The sequence below is a fragment of the Corylus avellana genome, chromosome 2, assembly GCF_965113065.1.
Source record: "Corylus avellana chromosome 2, dhCorAvel1.hap1.2, whole genome shotgun sequence".
In the NCBI taxonomy this organism is placed as follows: domain Eukaryota; kingdom Viridiplantae; phylum Streptophyta; class Magnoliopsida; order Fagales; family Betulaceae; genus Corylus; species Corylus avellana.
This window is the reverse complement of record NC_142491.1, coordinates 7,964,775-7,982,917: the sequence shown is the minus strand read 5'-3', so window position 1 is coordinate 7,982,917 and position 18,143 is coordinate 7,964,775. Positions and strand designations below refer to the sequence as shown.

The following is an 18,143-nucleotide window of genomic DNA, read 5'->3' as shown; positions in this document are numbered from 1 at the left end:
TCAAAATAAGAATTGTTGTTTTTTTTTCTAAATAATAAGCCATTGAAAAACAATTTGATTAATAATAGAGTATCTACAAAATAATAAGGCCTACAAAATAAAGATCTCCCAATTATTTCGGCTTTTTTTTCTTTTCTCTCTCTTCCCACGTCTCTCTCTCAACTCTTCAAATATAATCAGCAAGTCAAAAAAATAAAAAATAAAAAATAAAAAAAATAAAAAACTCTTCAAATAAAACACCCTAAAAAATCAACCTGAAGTAATTTTTCTTCTTAATCTTCCTTGTGTATGCTTTTTATTTGAGAAAAACTACAACTTCAATAATCAACTTTGTTTTTTGTTTTCTCTCTCCACTCTTCAACAATAATAACCTAAAAATTCAATCCCAAAATAATTCTCATTCTTAACCTTTCAAAAACGCAATTTTTAAAAAAATTAAGTTTTAAAATCGTAATTATTAAAACTGCAATGTCAAATAAACCATTAATAGGAATAATGCAACCCTCTCCAAACAATTGTAATTGAGTATTAACTGTATTTGTAGGTTGTTTATTTTTTTTTTTTCAGTTTGTTCTTTGATGAAAATTGCAACTTTTGAATTAAGATAATAAATCATTTGGATTTTTAGTGGGCTAATGGAAGATTATAGTGTGTTTATTTGATTTTTGTGCCAAAAAAAAATCAAAACTCTTTCAAAACACTAAAGAGATAATTAAACATTGAACCTGAGAAGATTTATCTGATCCCGTTAAATGTTGAGTGCAAGATTTTGTTTTATTAGGTATTTATAAAATAAAAAGATTTTTTTTTTTTTTTTTTTTTTTTTTGCACTGTATTTGATTTCGTCTAGGGTTTCTATTTAATTGAAAATTTTGTTGCTTGGATTTATTTGTGTATCTATGTATAAATTTTTCACGACAGTAAATTGATTATTTTTATGTTTGTTTCTCTATAAAGTTTTTTTTGTATTGAAATGTAATAGGTATCACACCAATAAGATTTTATGTTTTAATTCATTTGAATATTTTATTGGATTTTTTTTTTTCTTTTTGTGATTTACTCGGATTTTCTGGCATTTTTTGAAAGTGTTGAAAAGATTTATTTGATTGTATTAAATATTGAGTGAAATATGTGTTTTATTTTGTATTAAAAATAAGAGAGAAGATTTTGCTTATTTTAATATGTATTTTTTAGAAATGATTAGAACTTGAAGGGTTTTATTTGTATTGAAATACAATAAGTATCACATAAACAATATCAGAATTTCCTATTAATTTTCTATTAATATTTTGATAACCAGAATTCAAGTTTTCTTCTTACTATTTTTTTTTTCTTTTATATTTTTCTTTAAGTACACGTTTGGTACACTTCAAAAAAGAAAAAGTACATGTTTAGTAATGTACTCGTGTATAACATTTAATATGTATTTTCATTAAAAGAGGCGTAGTAAATTTTTGCACACACCTATTCTAACTTATAATGAAAAGTAAGATGTAATGCGTTTAAGTTTTTGAAATTAAATTATAATGAAGAATCTCGCGCATAGCGCGGGTTATGTGCTAGTATATATAAGAGAATAACTTCAATTAGGAAAAATGAGTATTTTACCGCCTCTAATAAAAAATGGACACATCAGCAAAAAAAACACATACATGATCTTTGGACCCCAACCATCTTTAGACCCCAAACATGATCTTTTTGTTGAATCGTTGATGTACTGAGTTCTTCTAGGCTGGGATGGTGAAATTGCTTGCGGTTGAATTTTTTTTTTTTTTTTTTTTTCTTCAGGTGGTCGGTTTTGTTCGATCTTGTGCTTGTCTTCCTGGTCGCCGGTTTTGTTTGGACATACCTTCTTAAAAAAAAAAAATGTTAAAACTCTCCCGCTTGAATCGGTCACAAACAAAGGTCTCAAACTAAGTTCAGATTCAATTTTCTCACACAGTAAAAAGAGCAATGAACCAGGGCCAGGGGAATAAGAGTAAAGGGAAAAAGGGGTCAAATTAATATTGGATGCTGTAAAATGAGAGGTTTGCAACCCATCCTGATAGTAAGGGCTCTCTATAATCGCTCTGACCCAAGGAAGGGAAAAAGACTAAAGATGGGTGGCTAGGTGTGAAACTGCATGGCAACGCTAAAACACAAGTGGCTATATATATATTCATTGTGATATTGTACTCTTCCACAAGGCAATGCAAGAGATGGGGTTTGAGGCGAAGAGAAACTTCCTCATTGGTTTTCTTTTGCTTCTTACCCTCTTCCTTGCATCCAACTTCTTCCTCACCGGTACGTAAGAGATCCATCGAAGCACTTTTTTTTCTCTCTAAAATATACATAGAAAAATGCATCGCTTCACATGCATTTTGTGTTGTTTACATGTTTGTGTGAGAACTGTGAATAGTAGAGAGAGAGAGGAAGGGAGAGCCTTTTCTTTAACCTCCATACTAGCTAGACGCAAATGGTAAGAATTAACAAAAAACAAAAAACAAAAAAAAAAACTATCACATGTTTTCTTTTGCGAATACTAAATGATTTGGCTTCAAAGCAACTTTGAAGTCTCATGCCTCAATATAGATAGATAGATATATTTTGTCTTTACAATCCAATGAATGAATAGGTAGCGTATGTACAACCACTCCATCAAGAATTTCTCTTCTTGATATTATTAGTCTAACCTCCATAACTTTATTGAATGTATAGTAAAATTTGTGGCACCCAAGGTGGAATAGCTTTAATTATAACCAAAAAATATAGTGGAAAATTATTAGTAGAATTGTTTTACTTCGCAATCAACAGTGATAAACTTGACACTTGCGGCTAATTATGTCATGTCTGCTTCGAATTGTAACTGTGTTTATGATCTTTTGACTCCAATTAGCGCCATCTTTTCTTTATTTTATTTTTGTTTGAAATTGTTGGTGGTGATGGCCCTAATCAGATGCGAAAACCGAGAAAATTTATGCAAGGAATGTTGAAGAATTGTCTAGAGCTATTACTGCAGAACAAAGGAAAGGCCGACCTTTGCGCTTGCCAGAATTAATCACAAGAGTATCCCAACCACCGCCGCCAGCTCCTAAATCGCCTTCGGGGCCAATCCCTGAATTGTCTGAAGCTGTTACAGCAGAACAAAGGAAAAACCAACCATTGCGCTTGCCAGAATTAATCACAAGAGTATCTCAACCACCACCGCCTGCTCCTAAGTCGCCTTCGGGGCCAATCCCTGAATTGTCTGAAGCTGTTACTGCAGAACAAAGGAAAAATCAACTGTTGTGCTTGCCAGAATTAATCACAAGAGTATCTCAACCACCACCGCCAGCTCCTAAATCACCTTCGGGGCCAATCCCTGAATTGTCTGAAGCTGTTACTGCAGAACAAAGGAAAGGCCGACCTTTGCGCTTGCCAGAATTAATCACAAGAGTATCCCAACCACCGCCGCCAGCTCCTAAATCACCTTCGGGGCCAATCCCTGAATTGTCTGAAGCTGTTACTGCAAAAAAAAGGAAAGGCCGACCGTTGCGCTTGCCAGAATTAATCACAAGAGTATCTCAACCACCACCGCCAGCTCCTAAATCGCCTTCGGGGCCAATCCCTGAATTGTCTGAAGCTGTTACTGCAGAACAAAGGAAAAACCAACCATTGCGCTTGCCAGAATTAATCACAAAAGTATCTCAACCACCACCGCCAGCTCCTAAGTCGCCTTCGGGGCCAATCCCTGAATTGTCTGAAGCTGTTACTGCAGAACAAAGGAAAAATCAACCGTTGCGCTTGCCAGAATTAATCACAAGAGTATTTCAACCACCACCGCCAGCTCCTAAATCACCTTCGGGGCCAATCCCTGAATTGTCTGAAGCTGTTACTGCAGAACAAAGGAAAGGCCGACCTTTGCGCTTGCCAGAATTAATCACAAGAGTATCCCAACCACCGCCGCCAGCTCCTAAATCACCTTCGGGGCCAATCCCTGAATTGTCTGAAGCTGTTACTGCAGAACAAAGGAAAGGCCGACCGTTGCGCTTGCCAGAATTAATCACAAGAGTATCTCAACCACCACCGCCAGCTCCTAAATCGCCTTCGGGGCCAATCCCTGAATTGTCTGAAGCTGTTACTGCAGAACAAAGGAAAAACCAACCATTGCGCTTGCCAGAATTAATCACAAAAGTATCTCAACCACCACCGCCAGCTCCTAAGTCGCCTTCGGGGCCAATCCCTGAATTGTCTGAAGCTGTTACTGCAGAACAAAGGAAAAATCGACCATTGCACTCGCCAGAATTAATCACAAGAGTATCTCAACCACCACCGCCAGCTCCTAAATCACCTTCGGGGCCAATCCCTGAATTGTCTGAAGCTGTTAATGCAGAACAAAGGAAAGGCCGACCTTTGCGCTTGCCAGAATTAATCACAAGAGTATCTCAACCACCACCGCCAGCTCCTAAATCGCCTTCGGGGCCAATCCCTGAATTGTCTGAAGCTGTTACTGCAGAACAAAGGAAAAACCGACCGTTGCGCTTGCCAGAATTAATCACAAGAGTATCTCAACCACCACCGCCAGCTCCTAAATCGCCTTCGGGGCCAATCCCTGAATTGTCTGAAGCTGTTACAGCAGAACAAAGGAAAAACCAACCATTGCGCTTGCCAGAATTAATCACAAGAGTATCTCAACCACCACCGCCTGCTCCTAAGTCGCCTTCGGGGCCAATCCCTGAATTGTCTGAAGCTGTTACTGCAGAACAAAGGAAAAACCGACCGTTGCGCTTGCCAGAATTAATCACAAGAGTATCTCAGCCACCACCGCCAGCTCCTAAATCGCCTTCGGGGCCAATCCCTGAATTGTCTGAAGCTGTTACTGCAGAACAAAGGAAAAACCGACCATTGCGCTTGCCAGAATTAATCACAAGAGTATCTCAACCACCACCGCCAGCTCCTAAATCACCTTCGGGGCCAATCCCTGAATTGTCTGAAGCTGTTACTGCAGAACAAAGGAAAAACCAACCCTTGCACTTGCCAAAATTAATCACGAGCATAGTACCTCAACCAATTTCGCCACCTCCTAACACGCCTCCAAGGTCGAGCCCCAAATTGGCACTCCGTCTATTACATTTATTAGACATCTCTTGATGTAGAAAAAATGCTATCAATAACATAATATCCAAATAAAAAATAGTACATACTCTACTCTAACTGTCAGTTCTACTTCGACTTTTGAATAAATGTGTTAGTGGAAGACCCCTTTTTCTTCTTTACATTGTTAAAGTATATATATGTGAAATAAATGACTGTGAAGTGTTTTTTGTTAACTTTCCAAAACAATACTTGTATTAAAATATTTATACAACATCTGTATCTCATATGTTTGTGTTCAAATACAACTAAACTTTCTACAACAATTGAAAGGAATTTTACCCTTTTCTTCTTCTTCTTCTTCTATTCAATGCGGGGAAAGGGAAGGGGGAAAATGGGAGAATTTCAGATACATAAAAGACAAAGAGGATAGCGCCATCGTTAGAATAATTGGAAATAATTAGTTAAATAAATGATTCGGTTCATCAAAAAATTGATATCGTCAAAGAAAGAGGTATCGGATCAGCAAGTCACAGAAAATGTTGGAATTATAAAAACATAAAGACAAAGGGGATAACGTCATCGTTAGAATGATTGGGAATTAGTCAAATAAATAATTCGGCTCATCAAAAGAATTGACACCGTCAAAGAAAGCGATTTTGGACCTACAAGTGATGGAAAAGAGCATAACGGTCTCGAGACCAAAGGAATTTTACTTGGTCAACTAAGTTCTAGACAATTACGTATGGTTGCCTACCTAAGGATTGGCTTATAAATAAGTAAGGTGACAACTAGGAAGCTCTTACTCACAAGCTAGTGGGCACTAAAAGGAGTAGGAAGAAGCAATGGCCCAATGGGCTTGACATTATTGACAACACGGACTAAATAGTCAGAAGCAGCACTGCCATCAAGGCCTATATATATCATTCAGAGTGATGGTATTTTGATTTCGTAAACAAAAAGTTTAATTTAAAAAAATGATTTTCAGCAATGACGTGCTTTTTTTTTTTTTTTAAACAGATAATTTTAAAGGTCAAGTGAGCCCGCTCGATGCCCGCCTGGCTAAGCTCGGCTCGAAATCGAGCTCAACACTGTTCAGCCAGGCTCATAACTTTACAAGCTCGCTCGATTAGTAAATGACACATACCCAGCTCGCCCGACTAAACTCGATGGGGGCTCATGAGCTCGACCCGCATAACGATCGAATAGCCCAACTTGAGTAGGCTCGTGAACCCGACCCGACCCGACTTACACGATTTCATTCATAAATTAGTAGATTAAAAGATTATTAATTAAGTAATTAATGTATTCTTATCATTTATAAATTATAATCACAATTTGTAGAAAGTCAAAACTTAACAATTTAGATTTAGATCATATATAATGATTTAATAGTGACCCATATAATGATACAATCATATAAGTATATAAATGTTTACATATAAGATACAATATATATTAATATAGACATTATATACTTGACCCGTGTTAAGCATTAACATTTCAACATGTTAACTAAATAATACTATATTGATAATAGTAATTAGTGTGTGTAACATAATGACATTAACTATCTATGTTACTAGATTTAAAAAATAAATAAATAAATAAATAACTATGTTACTTGTACGTATACAATATTAAGTTATTAACTATTAGATACTACTATTACAAAATAATAGTAACTTTGTATACAAAATACTATTGAATTACTTGTTAGTAATTTAGTAAGTTTTTTTTTTTTTTTTTTTTTGAATATCAGTAACTTTGTAAGTTAGTATATTATATATGGTGTAGTATTGAATTTATTGGGTTAAATACACTTTACCCCTATGAAGTATCCACAAATTTGCAATTTTGTGCTCAGTGTTTAAAAATTGACACTTTACCCCACAAACACAAAGTATATGACATTGGGAAAAAAAAACCAATGTTTATACTTTACCCTCGAATTAATTTATGTTTACACTTTACCCCTAAGTTATCATGTTCTCGTTTGATCGCCTTTCGATTGCAAATGAGCTCTCCTAATCTTAATTTGAACCAACCTTTGAACCTCATCTTAAGGCCAAGTTAAACCCAAAACCTAGTCTTGACATTGAAATTGCCAACACTAGAAAACCCAACATGCTTTAAGAGCTAAGTAACCAAGGGCACACTCCTATTTCCATGAATTTGGCAAGCAAGAACAGGAAACTTATCTCAGTAGGGATTTGGATTTGGGCAAAAATGTTAAAAGTAGGATGCGGCTGTGGCTTTAGCATAGTTCAAAGAGATGGGGAGTAGTAGATAATGTGTATAGAAATGTTAATTGGTATCTACTTGACACTAGAACATCAAAGGAATATGCACAGCAATGTGGCACATGACAAGCTATGAATGTATAATCATCAAACTGTTCTCTATTAGCTTTGGGTACAGTAACTAGCTACTAGAGAACTGTTTGGCTCCTGAAAATATATATATATATATATATATTGAAACTTGAATGTCAGGTAAATCTACCCAACAAAAACCTCCCTTTCACTAAACCCAATACTTCAAAGCATAGAAACAAATTTTCTTTCTTTTCCTTATCTTTCCCACCATTTTTCTAGGCAACCAAACAGGGGGGACAAGAGAGAGGAACTGAACTTGCCTCGGTTCTGACGACCCAAGATGGCTTAGTGAAGGAGCGGTGGGGCAAGGGGCTTGGATTCCGCGGAGCAGGTGCACCGTTGGATTTTGCTGTTCGGCACTTCAAGAACAAGTTCTAGAATACCTTGATGGTAGACACAAGTCACACAATCGCATGCCGTTCAAACCAAGATTTCGAGGCATTAATTTTCATGTTTTAGAAAGGCTCGATCGCAAGGATGATCAAATCCAATTTGAATAAGGCTGAATTAAAAGACTCACAGATGTCCTGGTTGCAATAGTGATCACAGACAGTCAATCATCGCACAACGTTTGATCGAGATTGCCATTAAGTTAGATCTAAGACATTCGATCGCACACCGTTTGAATGTTTGATGCGATAAGTTGTGAAACCCTAGCTGTCATTCAAGAAGCACAGCCCCAAATTGTGTTGTTTTTTAATCTACTTGCTCATTAAACTTAAGTTTTCTGCACTTTTATATAAGCCTCATAAGCCACAACGTTCACACACCTTGAGAGGCAATGTATCATTGATATTGGAGAAGTGTTCTTGAGCTTAAACAGTTTCAAACCTTCTCCTAATTTCATTATTATTATTATTATTCAAACCATAGAAATGTCTACAGTCACTAGAGTTCGGTGTTAAAGCAAACAAGGTTCGTTAGTGAAGATGATTCGTGTAGAAGAAGCCGCTGGGAGGTATATGGATAGTTTTTCAGAGTTACAAATTAAGTCTTGGGAGTTACAAATGTTTGTAATTAAGATTAACGAGCTTGTACCCTGTGCAATGCATGGGTTGTACGTTTTTAAAAAATGAAAGGACAGAAATAATAATAATAATAATAATAATAATAATTAGTGGATATATAAATGACATAAGCAAAAAAAAAAAAGTTTTATTTTTTATTTTTTTTATTTTTTATTTTTTTTAAAAAAACCTTCTATAAAGCTTTAAAAGAAAAAGAAAATCATTGAGAGACCATTTACATTTTACAACAACACAAATGCTCAAGTCATTTTTCCATGCCCTTAGGCCTTATCCTTGCATAATTGCATTCTCAAAAATAACTTTATTTAAAATACTTTCAAAGAGAGAAGTTTAAGAAATTACACTAACTAATTTCCTTCTCCTCATTGAATTAACTAATTGGCTATCCAAAATAAAAAAAAACGTTCATTAAATCATGGTTATCATTAAATTAGAATTTTATAAAGTGTAATCCTTATAAATTGAAACAAATTAAATAGTTGTACTTATAGATGTAGTATAAAACGAAAGGAACTATAAATATTTTTTTGACTATATAATCATTCAAAAAAACCTTTTATTTTTATATATTTTTAGTTTTTCTGTATCACATCAGTTTGTAAAAGTATTTTTTGTAAAATGTGTTTGTAAGCTTAGCATTCCTCATACCCACCATAAAAACCTAATTGTAACAATCTTATAAGTACCTAAATGAGTCTTGTAAATATTCCTGACTATCAAAATAACACATTATCACACACATCATATTTCTTATATTAACTATTAGGCTACCCAAAAATTAATTTGATATAACCTCATAAAAATTTTGAAGGTAAAAATCAAAATCTATTATAAAAACTCTAAAAGCCAATGTTGTTGATCAATTCTTTATTCTATGCTTTATTTTTTCCTACGCAATGTCCTTGATCAAACAATATTTATATATATAATGAACAACAGCGTAAACTAAAAAATTGTCATACCTGTATCAAAAACAATGATAGAAAACTTTCTCACCATTATTTCCCTTAATTCATTATAAAATTTACAAAAAGGGAAAATTAAGCAATTAGAATTAAACAAAATATATAAATTAAAATAGAAGATAAAGACGAAAATTGAAAAGATAAGAACAAGAACACAAAATATAAAGTCAAACAGAAAATGAAAAATACTAATATAATAGAAAAGAGTTGTCTTCGCTATATACTTTTTTTTTTGCTCCAATAAAACCTTTAAAGCCAATGATAACAATCAATTAAGCACCTAACAATGTGCATTAAACATAGGAAAAAAACTATCAATGTACAATATCGTAAACTAAAAAATCGTCATATCTCTTATAAAAAACACAAATAGAAAACTCTATAACCTGCGACATGCAGGGGTGTTATTATATGATAATGCTGTGTTTTTGTACTTAAAAGTGAAAAATTGGCATCAATCTTAATTTCAATTTAACCAAAAATGAAAAATAGGAATGCATTTTAAAACAACCTTAAAAGCATATCAATTATAGATCTGCCATGTTAATTATTTTAACTAAAGAGTGCAATACAAACAAAATGTATTGTTAGAAATTAATGCTAGAAAAAAAAAAAAAAAGAAAGTAAAGAACCTAAATAAAAATTAAGAAGAATAATGAAAAAAAAAAAAAAGAAGAAGAAATCACTTGCATTTAATTACAAACATGATATATATATATTTCGTAAAAAAGTTAAGATAAATATAACAATAGTTTCAGTGACATTGTTTTGAATCATATTTCAACTAAATAATATAATTATATAACAATTCATTTTATTAATTGTAATATTTATATAGCAAGGAAATCTATAGAGAAAAACGTACACTAACAACATTAAGCAATTAATGCTACAAAACAAAATAAAGGTATTAAATAAAAATTCAAGAAAAATAATGGCTATACCTCTAGGCGTATTGTAAATTATTTCCAAAATAAATAAAAAGCAATCAGCTGTATTCTATATTTACAAACATGATAAATTAGGATAATTTGAAGAAGAAAAAAATCAAGACAAATATTACTATAGTTTTAGTGACATTGTTTTTGAACAGTTTGTGTAAATATTTGTAGTTAAATGAATTGCAATTGCAAATATGATTTCTTGTTAGTATGTGTTTATACATTTTTTTTTTAATTTGAAAAAGTATTGAAATCAAAACAAACTTAAAAACATTTGAAGTGTAAAAAATTGTACAAACAGAATCAAATCTAAATTTTGAAATAGTTTGAACAGGAGGACGATCTAGAAACAAAATATTGAAATCAAAACAAACTGAAAAACATTTGGAGAGAACAAAAATTTTACAAACGTAATTAAATCTAATTTTAGAAATATTTTGAGCAGGAGAAGAAAAACATTTGAAGAGAACAAAAATTGTACAAACCTAATTAAATTTGATTTCTGAAATATTTTGAACAGGAAGACGATCTAGAAACAAACTGAAAAAAGTTTGGAGAGAAAAAAATTGTACAAATTAAATGGAACCTTTTTTTTTTCTCAAGAAGCACAAAAAGAAAAAGAAAGATAAGAAAACCTTGTTGACGAAAATAATTTTCTGTTCATTTGTTGTAGTCTGTGATGTTTTAAACTGTAAAGACGGTTAGTTTATCACTTTCAATGCAAGGGGAAGCCATGTTTGAGTGAAAGTGAAGCAAAATATTGAAATCAAAACAAACTGAAAAACACTTGGAGAGAACAAAAAATGTACTAACGTAATTAAATCTGATTTTTGAATTTTGAAGAGGAGGAGAAAACCATTTGGAGATAACAAAAATTGTACAAACGTAATAAAATCTGATTTTTTTCTTTTCTCAAGAAGCACAAAAAGAAAAAGAAAGAGAAGAGAACCTTGTTGACGAAGATGATTTTCTTTTTTTCGTTGTCGTATGTAATGTTTTAAAATGTAAAGGCGGTTAGTTTATCAAGTTTAATGGAAGGGGAAACAGTGTTTGAGTGAAAGTGTGAAACATAACAACTTTTTATTGTTTTTAACTTAAAATGACACTTGGTAGCATTTTAAAACGCTACATGTCGCAATTTTATGCCATTCTACTAAAAACTCCCTTATTATATATAGAAGTCTTAGAAGATTAGATGATTTGATATTAGATTATATTAGATATTAGATAACGTGGGGATAAATAATGTTTGATGGCAGTTGAGATTGAGAAAAATGGTAGTTTGAAAAAAACACGTGTGTTTTGATTTTAAATGGAATGACACATGTCATAATTAGTCTATTCTACTTAAAACTTTAAAAAATTCAAACGCACAGTTTCATTTAATATAATGATTTGTCAGATAAATAGAATGCCACGTGTCAAACTCTTAGACTCTCCTGTCTAAAACTCTCCTATTATATATATATTATATTAGATTCTACTAAAAACTCCCCTATTATGTATAGAAGATTAGATGATTTGATATTAGATTATATTAGATATTAGATAATGTGGGGATAAATAATGTTTGATGGCAGTTGAGATTGAGAAAAATGGTAGTTTGAAAAAAACACGTGTGTTTTGATTTTAAATGGAATGACACATGTCATAATTAGTCTATTCTACTTAAAACTTTAAAAAATTCAAACGCACAGTTTCATTTAATATAATGATTTGTCAGATAAATAGAATGCCACGTGTCAAACTCTTAGACTCTCCTGTCTAAAACTCTCCTATTATATATATATTATATTAGATTCTACTAAAAACTCCCCTATTATATATAGAAGATTAGATGATTTGATATTAGATTATATTAGATATTAGATAACGTGGGGATAAATAATGTTTGATGGCAGTTGAGATTGAGAAAAATGGTAGTTTGAAAAAAACACGTGTGTTTTGATTTTAAATGGAATGACACATGTCATAATTAGTCTATTCTACTTAAAACTTTAAAAAATTCAAACGCACAGTTTCATTTAATATAATGATTTGTCAGATAAATAGAATGCCACGTGTCAAACTCTTAGACTCTCCTGTCTAAAACTCTCCTATTATATATATATTATATTAGATTCTACTAAAAACTCCCCTATTATATATAGAAGATTAGATGATTTGATATTAGATTATATTAGATATTAGATAACGTGGGGATAAATAATGTTTGATGGCAGTTGAGATTGAGAAAAATGGTAGTTTGAAAAAAACACGTGTGTTTTGATTTTAAATGGAATGACACATGTCATAATATTAGCCTATTTTACTTAAAACTTAAAAAAATTCAAACGCACAGTTTCATTTAATATAATGATTTGTCAGATAAATAGAATGCCACGTGTCAAACTCTTAGACTCTCCTGTCTAAAACTTTCCTATTATATATTAGATTAGATTAGATTAGATTAGATCTTAGATTAGATTAGATCTGTAACACAAGTCTTTTATAGTAGATACCTTTGGGATTGACCAACCTCCAAATTAGTTTTGCTCTCGAAGAATTCTTAAACATTTTCCTATAAGATTACTACAATTATATATATTTAAAAGTTATTAGAACCACATTGCTCTCTCTCTCTCTCTCTCTCAAATGTGAATGCAACGTATCTCTTAAGTGATCATTGTGGATGTCTTGTGAAGTTGAATCATTGTTTATTGTTGTAATGGCATTTATTTGAGAAAAATCCTTGTTTATGAGTGGTGACAAGGTCTTCAGCCTAATTTTTCAGTTTGACAAAGCTAAAAAGATAAAAGAATTGAATCTTAGCCGGTGGAACTTTATCTTTCCATAGGAGCCCACTCAATCATTTTCCTTTGACCCCAAGCCTAATCATTTCCATATAGAAAAGTCCATGGCCCATTTTTTTTAAAAGATTTTTTCTTGTTATTCCAATTTTTCAACTTTTTAGTATAGAACTTATTTAGAGTCCGATTGAGGTTGCGCTTGAAAGGCCTAAAAATACTTTTAAAGGTTCAAAAAATTTAAAAATTGCCAAAACACGTTCTGACAAAAACTTAAAAATGAAATTTTTGCCCAAAAACGCTTTTTGACTTAAAAGTTCTATTTCTCAAATATAATCTCAAACATACTCTTACTCCAATAACTCATTGAACAAATAACGCCAACATCATTTTCATTTTCCCTCCGTCTTTGTCACATTGATAGCAATTAAACCATGAAACTGAAGAATTATTACACTCGTTCTTGAATTTGAAAAACAAAATCTGAAAATCAAATTCGAAATACATGTTTTCATTGCTAATTTGTGATTGGAGAATTGAAAAGAAAGGATGTAAATAGTTGCATTCCGATGAATCATAAACATTTTCATTATAATCATAAACCATAAAAATAGTCCCTATAAGAAACTAGGTCTGGGAAATAACTATTGAGTACTATGAAGGGTTGAATACTTGAATACATCATGGGAAGCTCAGTTTTACACAACTAAAACACAAAATCTCAGAGAGAGACTTAAGGAGGACATGGAAAACCAAAAAACAAAGCAAGGAAAACATCTACCAATTGGCCCTTCTCTATTTCTTTTTCTGGCTACTTTTGTCTATGTCAAATACTGGAAAATTACACTAAGCAGCCTTGGTAGATTCTTCAGGTAAATCATCTTCATCATGGTAGATGTTCTCTGCCATCTGCCAGATTTGAAGTATGTTGTCTTCTGCTACGCTAGCAACAACCCAATCTTCACATGGGTTCCAGGAAAAATCAGATATTTTACTCGTGTGCCCACCATGAATGAAAAGCAACTCTGGCGGTCCATCTTCAGCATCCTCTGGTGTCTGCTCTTCATCAATCCTAAAAAAATAAAGCCAAAACAATTGTTTTATAAGCAATCTCATCATCATTTGCGAATTTACAGGGTAGGTTAATCAGGATTGATTTCATGGACCCAGATGCAGAAACACAGCTAATCAAATTACTGTAAATATTTTGGGTGTTAGTAGTTTATGCCCTTTTCTTCAATTTGTGGCTCATGCACATCTTCCATGCTCACTTTAGCCAAAGCAAGAACTAACAGCTAAATCTAAATTCACTTTTCATAGCATAACTTGTCCGGGAAAACCTTCACAGGCAAACCGCTAAGTTGTCCCAAAACCGACATGATTCCGATGCAAAGAACCAATTTATTAGATTACAAAAAGTAGTACCAAGGATTTCAAACACAATTTAAACCTCATAAAATTGAAGATATATAGGATTTAATACTCCCGCGTGGCCAAATACCATTCATCGACAAACCTCAAGAAAGACAAGAAATAGTTGGTCTAGCAAATACCTGCTAAGATCCCACACCATGAGTCTCCTACCAAGACAACAAGAAGCTAAGATAGTCTCATTCTTTGGATTCCAGCCAACTTGGAAAACCTCCTCCCTGTTGTACATCATATAGCAAAAAATCAATTGAAGAGTAGTTGCACACAAAAAAATATACCACCAAAGTTCAAAAGATATATCTATATAGCTGAACATTTCAAATCCAGAAGAGAATTCTTACTTGTGACAATCAAAGGTGTGGAGTGCAACATTGATCTTGCGTAAATCAAACAACTTAACAGTTTTATCAGTAGACCCCGTAGCGACAACCCATTCGTTAAAGGGATTGAAAGCTAAGCAGTTAACCTGACACAATATCATGAAAAAATATTACATTTTCATCAACTGAACAAAAAAGAAAGAAAACATCATATTCTCTGGACAACAGCCAAGGATATGTTGTACATAAGAAAATATCAGACTTTCAGCACTAAAAGCATCAAGAGCACATAGGAAGGATTTTGCTGCGTTAGAATAGACAAATTAAGTATCCCAACCATTAATTTGCAAATGAATTTATTTACATTCATAACTCACAAGCATGTGGAGGTATTATAACCCAACAGTGGTTTGGCAAGATATTGATCCTATGAGATGTTATTAAGAGGTAAAAGAGTTACACCGTGTGTAACTTAAACATAACCCTATATACACACATACTTGTAGTCTCTGCAAAACATGATTGCGTAACAAGTAGGGTCCCATCCTAAATAAATGGGATGGGTTAGGTTGGGTATGCGTTATTACTCATTTAGCTATATTGGTAGTAAATGGATAAACGGGATTTATATATCCTACTCATTTATGACCTGACCTAACCTGACCTAACCTGCCTTACCCATTTGAAATCCCAACCTTTTCGGACAGTTTGATAAAGCTATCATCTAATGCATAGTTGTGCCTTTGAAGCACCCAAATTGATAAAGTAAACTAGAATGTAGCGACTTAAACCATCTGTAGCAATTTGACTGAATGTACATATTCATATTCTTAACACCTACCTCACTTTGATGAGCAATAACAGATTGGACAGGCTTGCTAACTGATGGAGTCCGGAGATCCCATATAAGCAGGTGTTGATCATCACCAACTGAACCAAATAAATATTCATGCCTCAGATGCCATGCGACATCTTCTACAACACCTTCATGCACCTATTATAGTAACAATTCCAAATCACGTAAAAATGCATATCATACAGAAGTAAGTGACAAATTTTATAGGCATGTTTTGTAAAAATTTGAAATAAAGTAAAAGATACAGATTTCTTCTGTCTAAGGAGCTATCTGACTCCAAGAGTACCAAAAACAGGTCTTTGCAGCCATCAAATACTTTCAGTCCAATAGTAAAATACTCCTAAATTATAAAATGTACTTCATGTAAAGACTAAGCAGGTTCAATGACAGCATCAGCTTCACATAATAAGCTTCTTTTTTTAGCACGCAAAGCATGCTAAACCCTCAAATGTTTTAGCCTTTACATAAAGATGATTTATCTCAACAATGAAATGGGTGAGATGGGTACACGTAGAGTTACTTAGCTAGATTGTTTAAAGAACAATTAACATCAAAGTAAAATAGAAGCACCTTAAAAATTTGCATGGCGTCAAGCGTTTTGTTCTTAGGAGTAGCATTAATATCCCAAAGGCATATCTGAGCATCGTCAGAGCCACTCAATAAATGGCCCTGCTTAAACTTACTCCACGATAAACCATATCCTTCAGTGCTATGGCCCCTCAACCTTAAGTCAGGACTGCAAGCACCATCTAGAGGAGGCTTAGATGGGTGTTTGCTATAATCAAAAACATAAACTTCCGCACTGACTGTCTTAGTGGCGATAATAAACGGGTTCTGAGGCATATAACGAGCACGATTAACCTCTCCATCATGATTTATTTGCTGGATTATTTGCACCTGCAAGCAAATGGATTCAATATTAACAAGCACAAAAAAGAACAAAAAGAATAAAAACAAATAAAAACCAACTCCGAGGCCAATATAAACATAATGAACAAAACACACCAATATATTGTTTTAATCACAATGACTTAATTACCAAATATTGTTATATCACCAAACATTTACCATAGTAACTTTCACCTTTATTCAAAAAGAAAGGGGCACAGCTATTGTATTTTATATCAAATTTTTATTTGAACATATTACATTTTGGATCGTAGTGTTAGAATACTGATTAAATGCATAAATTCACCATTTCCTATCAACTTAAATTTCAGAAATTAAGTATTAGTTTATTATGGTATTATAGCATATGATACTAACATCAAACCTCCCATTTAAAGAAAATTAAAATCCCACATGTTGCGTTCCACTTATGGGAGGAAGCGTTAGGATATTGTCTAAATCATTAAAATTCACCATTTCTCATAAGCTCAAAATTTTTTTTTAAATATGAGATCATTCATCACGCACAACAACAACATAGAACCATAAAAACTTTCTCAGCCACCTCACCAAACAAAACAGAACACACATCTAAACAAACAAAAAGCCACTTCAATTAAAAAGCCAAAATCCACAAGTTCGCTCCAATTCTTCACAAGACTCTGGGTCCACACGTAATGAGATTAAATTCACCATTTCTCATAAGCCTAAACTTTTATAATAACTGACAATTTATCAAACAGAACAAGAACTTTGAACCAACAAACAGAGGAAAAGGCTAGAAGAAAATAAATGCCCTGACAATTGGAACGTAATTACAGACCTTGCCATTGGCGCAGCCGAAGCCGCCGACGTCTGCGCGGTCGTCGTCGTAGTGTCGAGCGTCGTTCTCGGCGTCGTCGAGGGGCAGCTGGACCTGCGCGAGCATGAGGTAGTTGGGCTCGTTCTCGGAGGTGTGCGTCCCGAGAATCATCTTCTGCACGGAGTAGTCTTTTCCGGCAGGCTCCTCTCGGTCCGGCAGCCACTCGACGGTGAGGGAAGGCCACTCGAGGGCGTGCGTGATGACCAGATCGTAGAGGAAGGGCGTGTTCTTCTTCCAGATCTTGTACTCCTCGTTTATCAGCCTCTCCTCTATCTCCCCCCTCATCTCCTCCTCGTCTTTTCCCATCTTCTTCCTCACTTATGCAGCTGTTTGGATATGATTTTCTCGGGCTTTCTCGGGGGTTTTTCTCTCTGCACTTTCTCGGATTTTGTTTCTGTATTTACTCTTTCGTTATGTTCCCGCCAATAATTGGGGGATTGAGTGAGTGGAACCCTAGAGCTGACACGAGTGAGAGATATATATAGTCAAAGAGTCTCGATACACCTGGAAATTTTTGGTGGGAGAGAAACGGTTCGGGTCGGGCCTGAGATAACCGACCCAAAGGATCAACTTCTTTTTGCCCTTTTGGCTAAGTAACATTTTCCCTTCAGCTCTCAAGTTAAACACAAAAATATG

At 33.7% G+C, this 18,143-nt stretch overlaps 1 protein-coding gene across 1 annotated transcript; it reads right to left on the bottom strand.

Annotated features, from left to right (window-relative positions):
- Positions 1–13,722: 13,722 nt before the first annotated feature.
- On the bottom strand, positions 13,723–17,956 carry MSI1 (Transducin/WD40 repeat-like superfamily protein). Its single transcript, XM_059574328.2, has 6 exons — positions 17,469–17,956; positions 16,328–16,654; positions 15,743–15,895; positions 14,923–15,047; positions 14,704–14,799; positions 13,723–14,222 (listed from the first exon to the last, which is right to left on the bottom strand). The coding sequence occupies exons 1-6, from the start codon at positions 17,811–17,813 to the stop codon at positions 13,997–13,999; spliced, it is 1,272 nt and encodes a 423-aa protein (XP_059430311.1). The 5' UTR covers positions 17,814–17,956; the 3' UTR covers positions 13,723–13,996.
- Positions 17,957–18,143: the final 187 nt, after the last annotated feature.

Bases quoted from the DNA above. Each gene is read 5' to 3' on its own strand.
- MSI1 (XM_059574328.2), bottom strand. From the start codon at position 17,813: ATGGGAAAAGACGAGGAGGAGATGAGGGGGGAGATAGAGGAGAGGCTG. The intron at 15,896-16,327 runs GTGCTTCTATTT...TTACTATAATAG, and splicing joins ACGCCATGCAAATTTTTAAG to GTGCATGAAGGTGTTGTAGA. The intron at 14,800-14,922 runs GTAAGAATTCTC...GATGTACAACAG, and splicing joins CACACCTTTGATTGTCACAA to GGAGGAGGTTTTCCAAGTTG.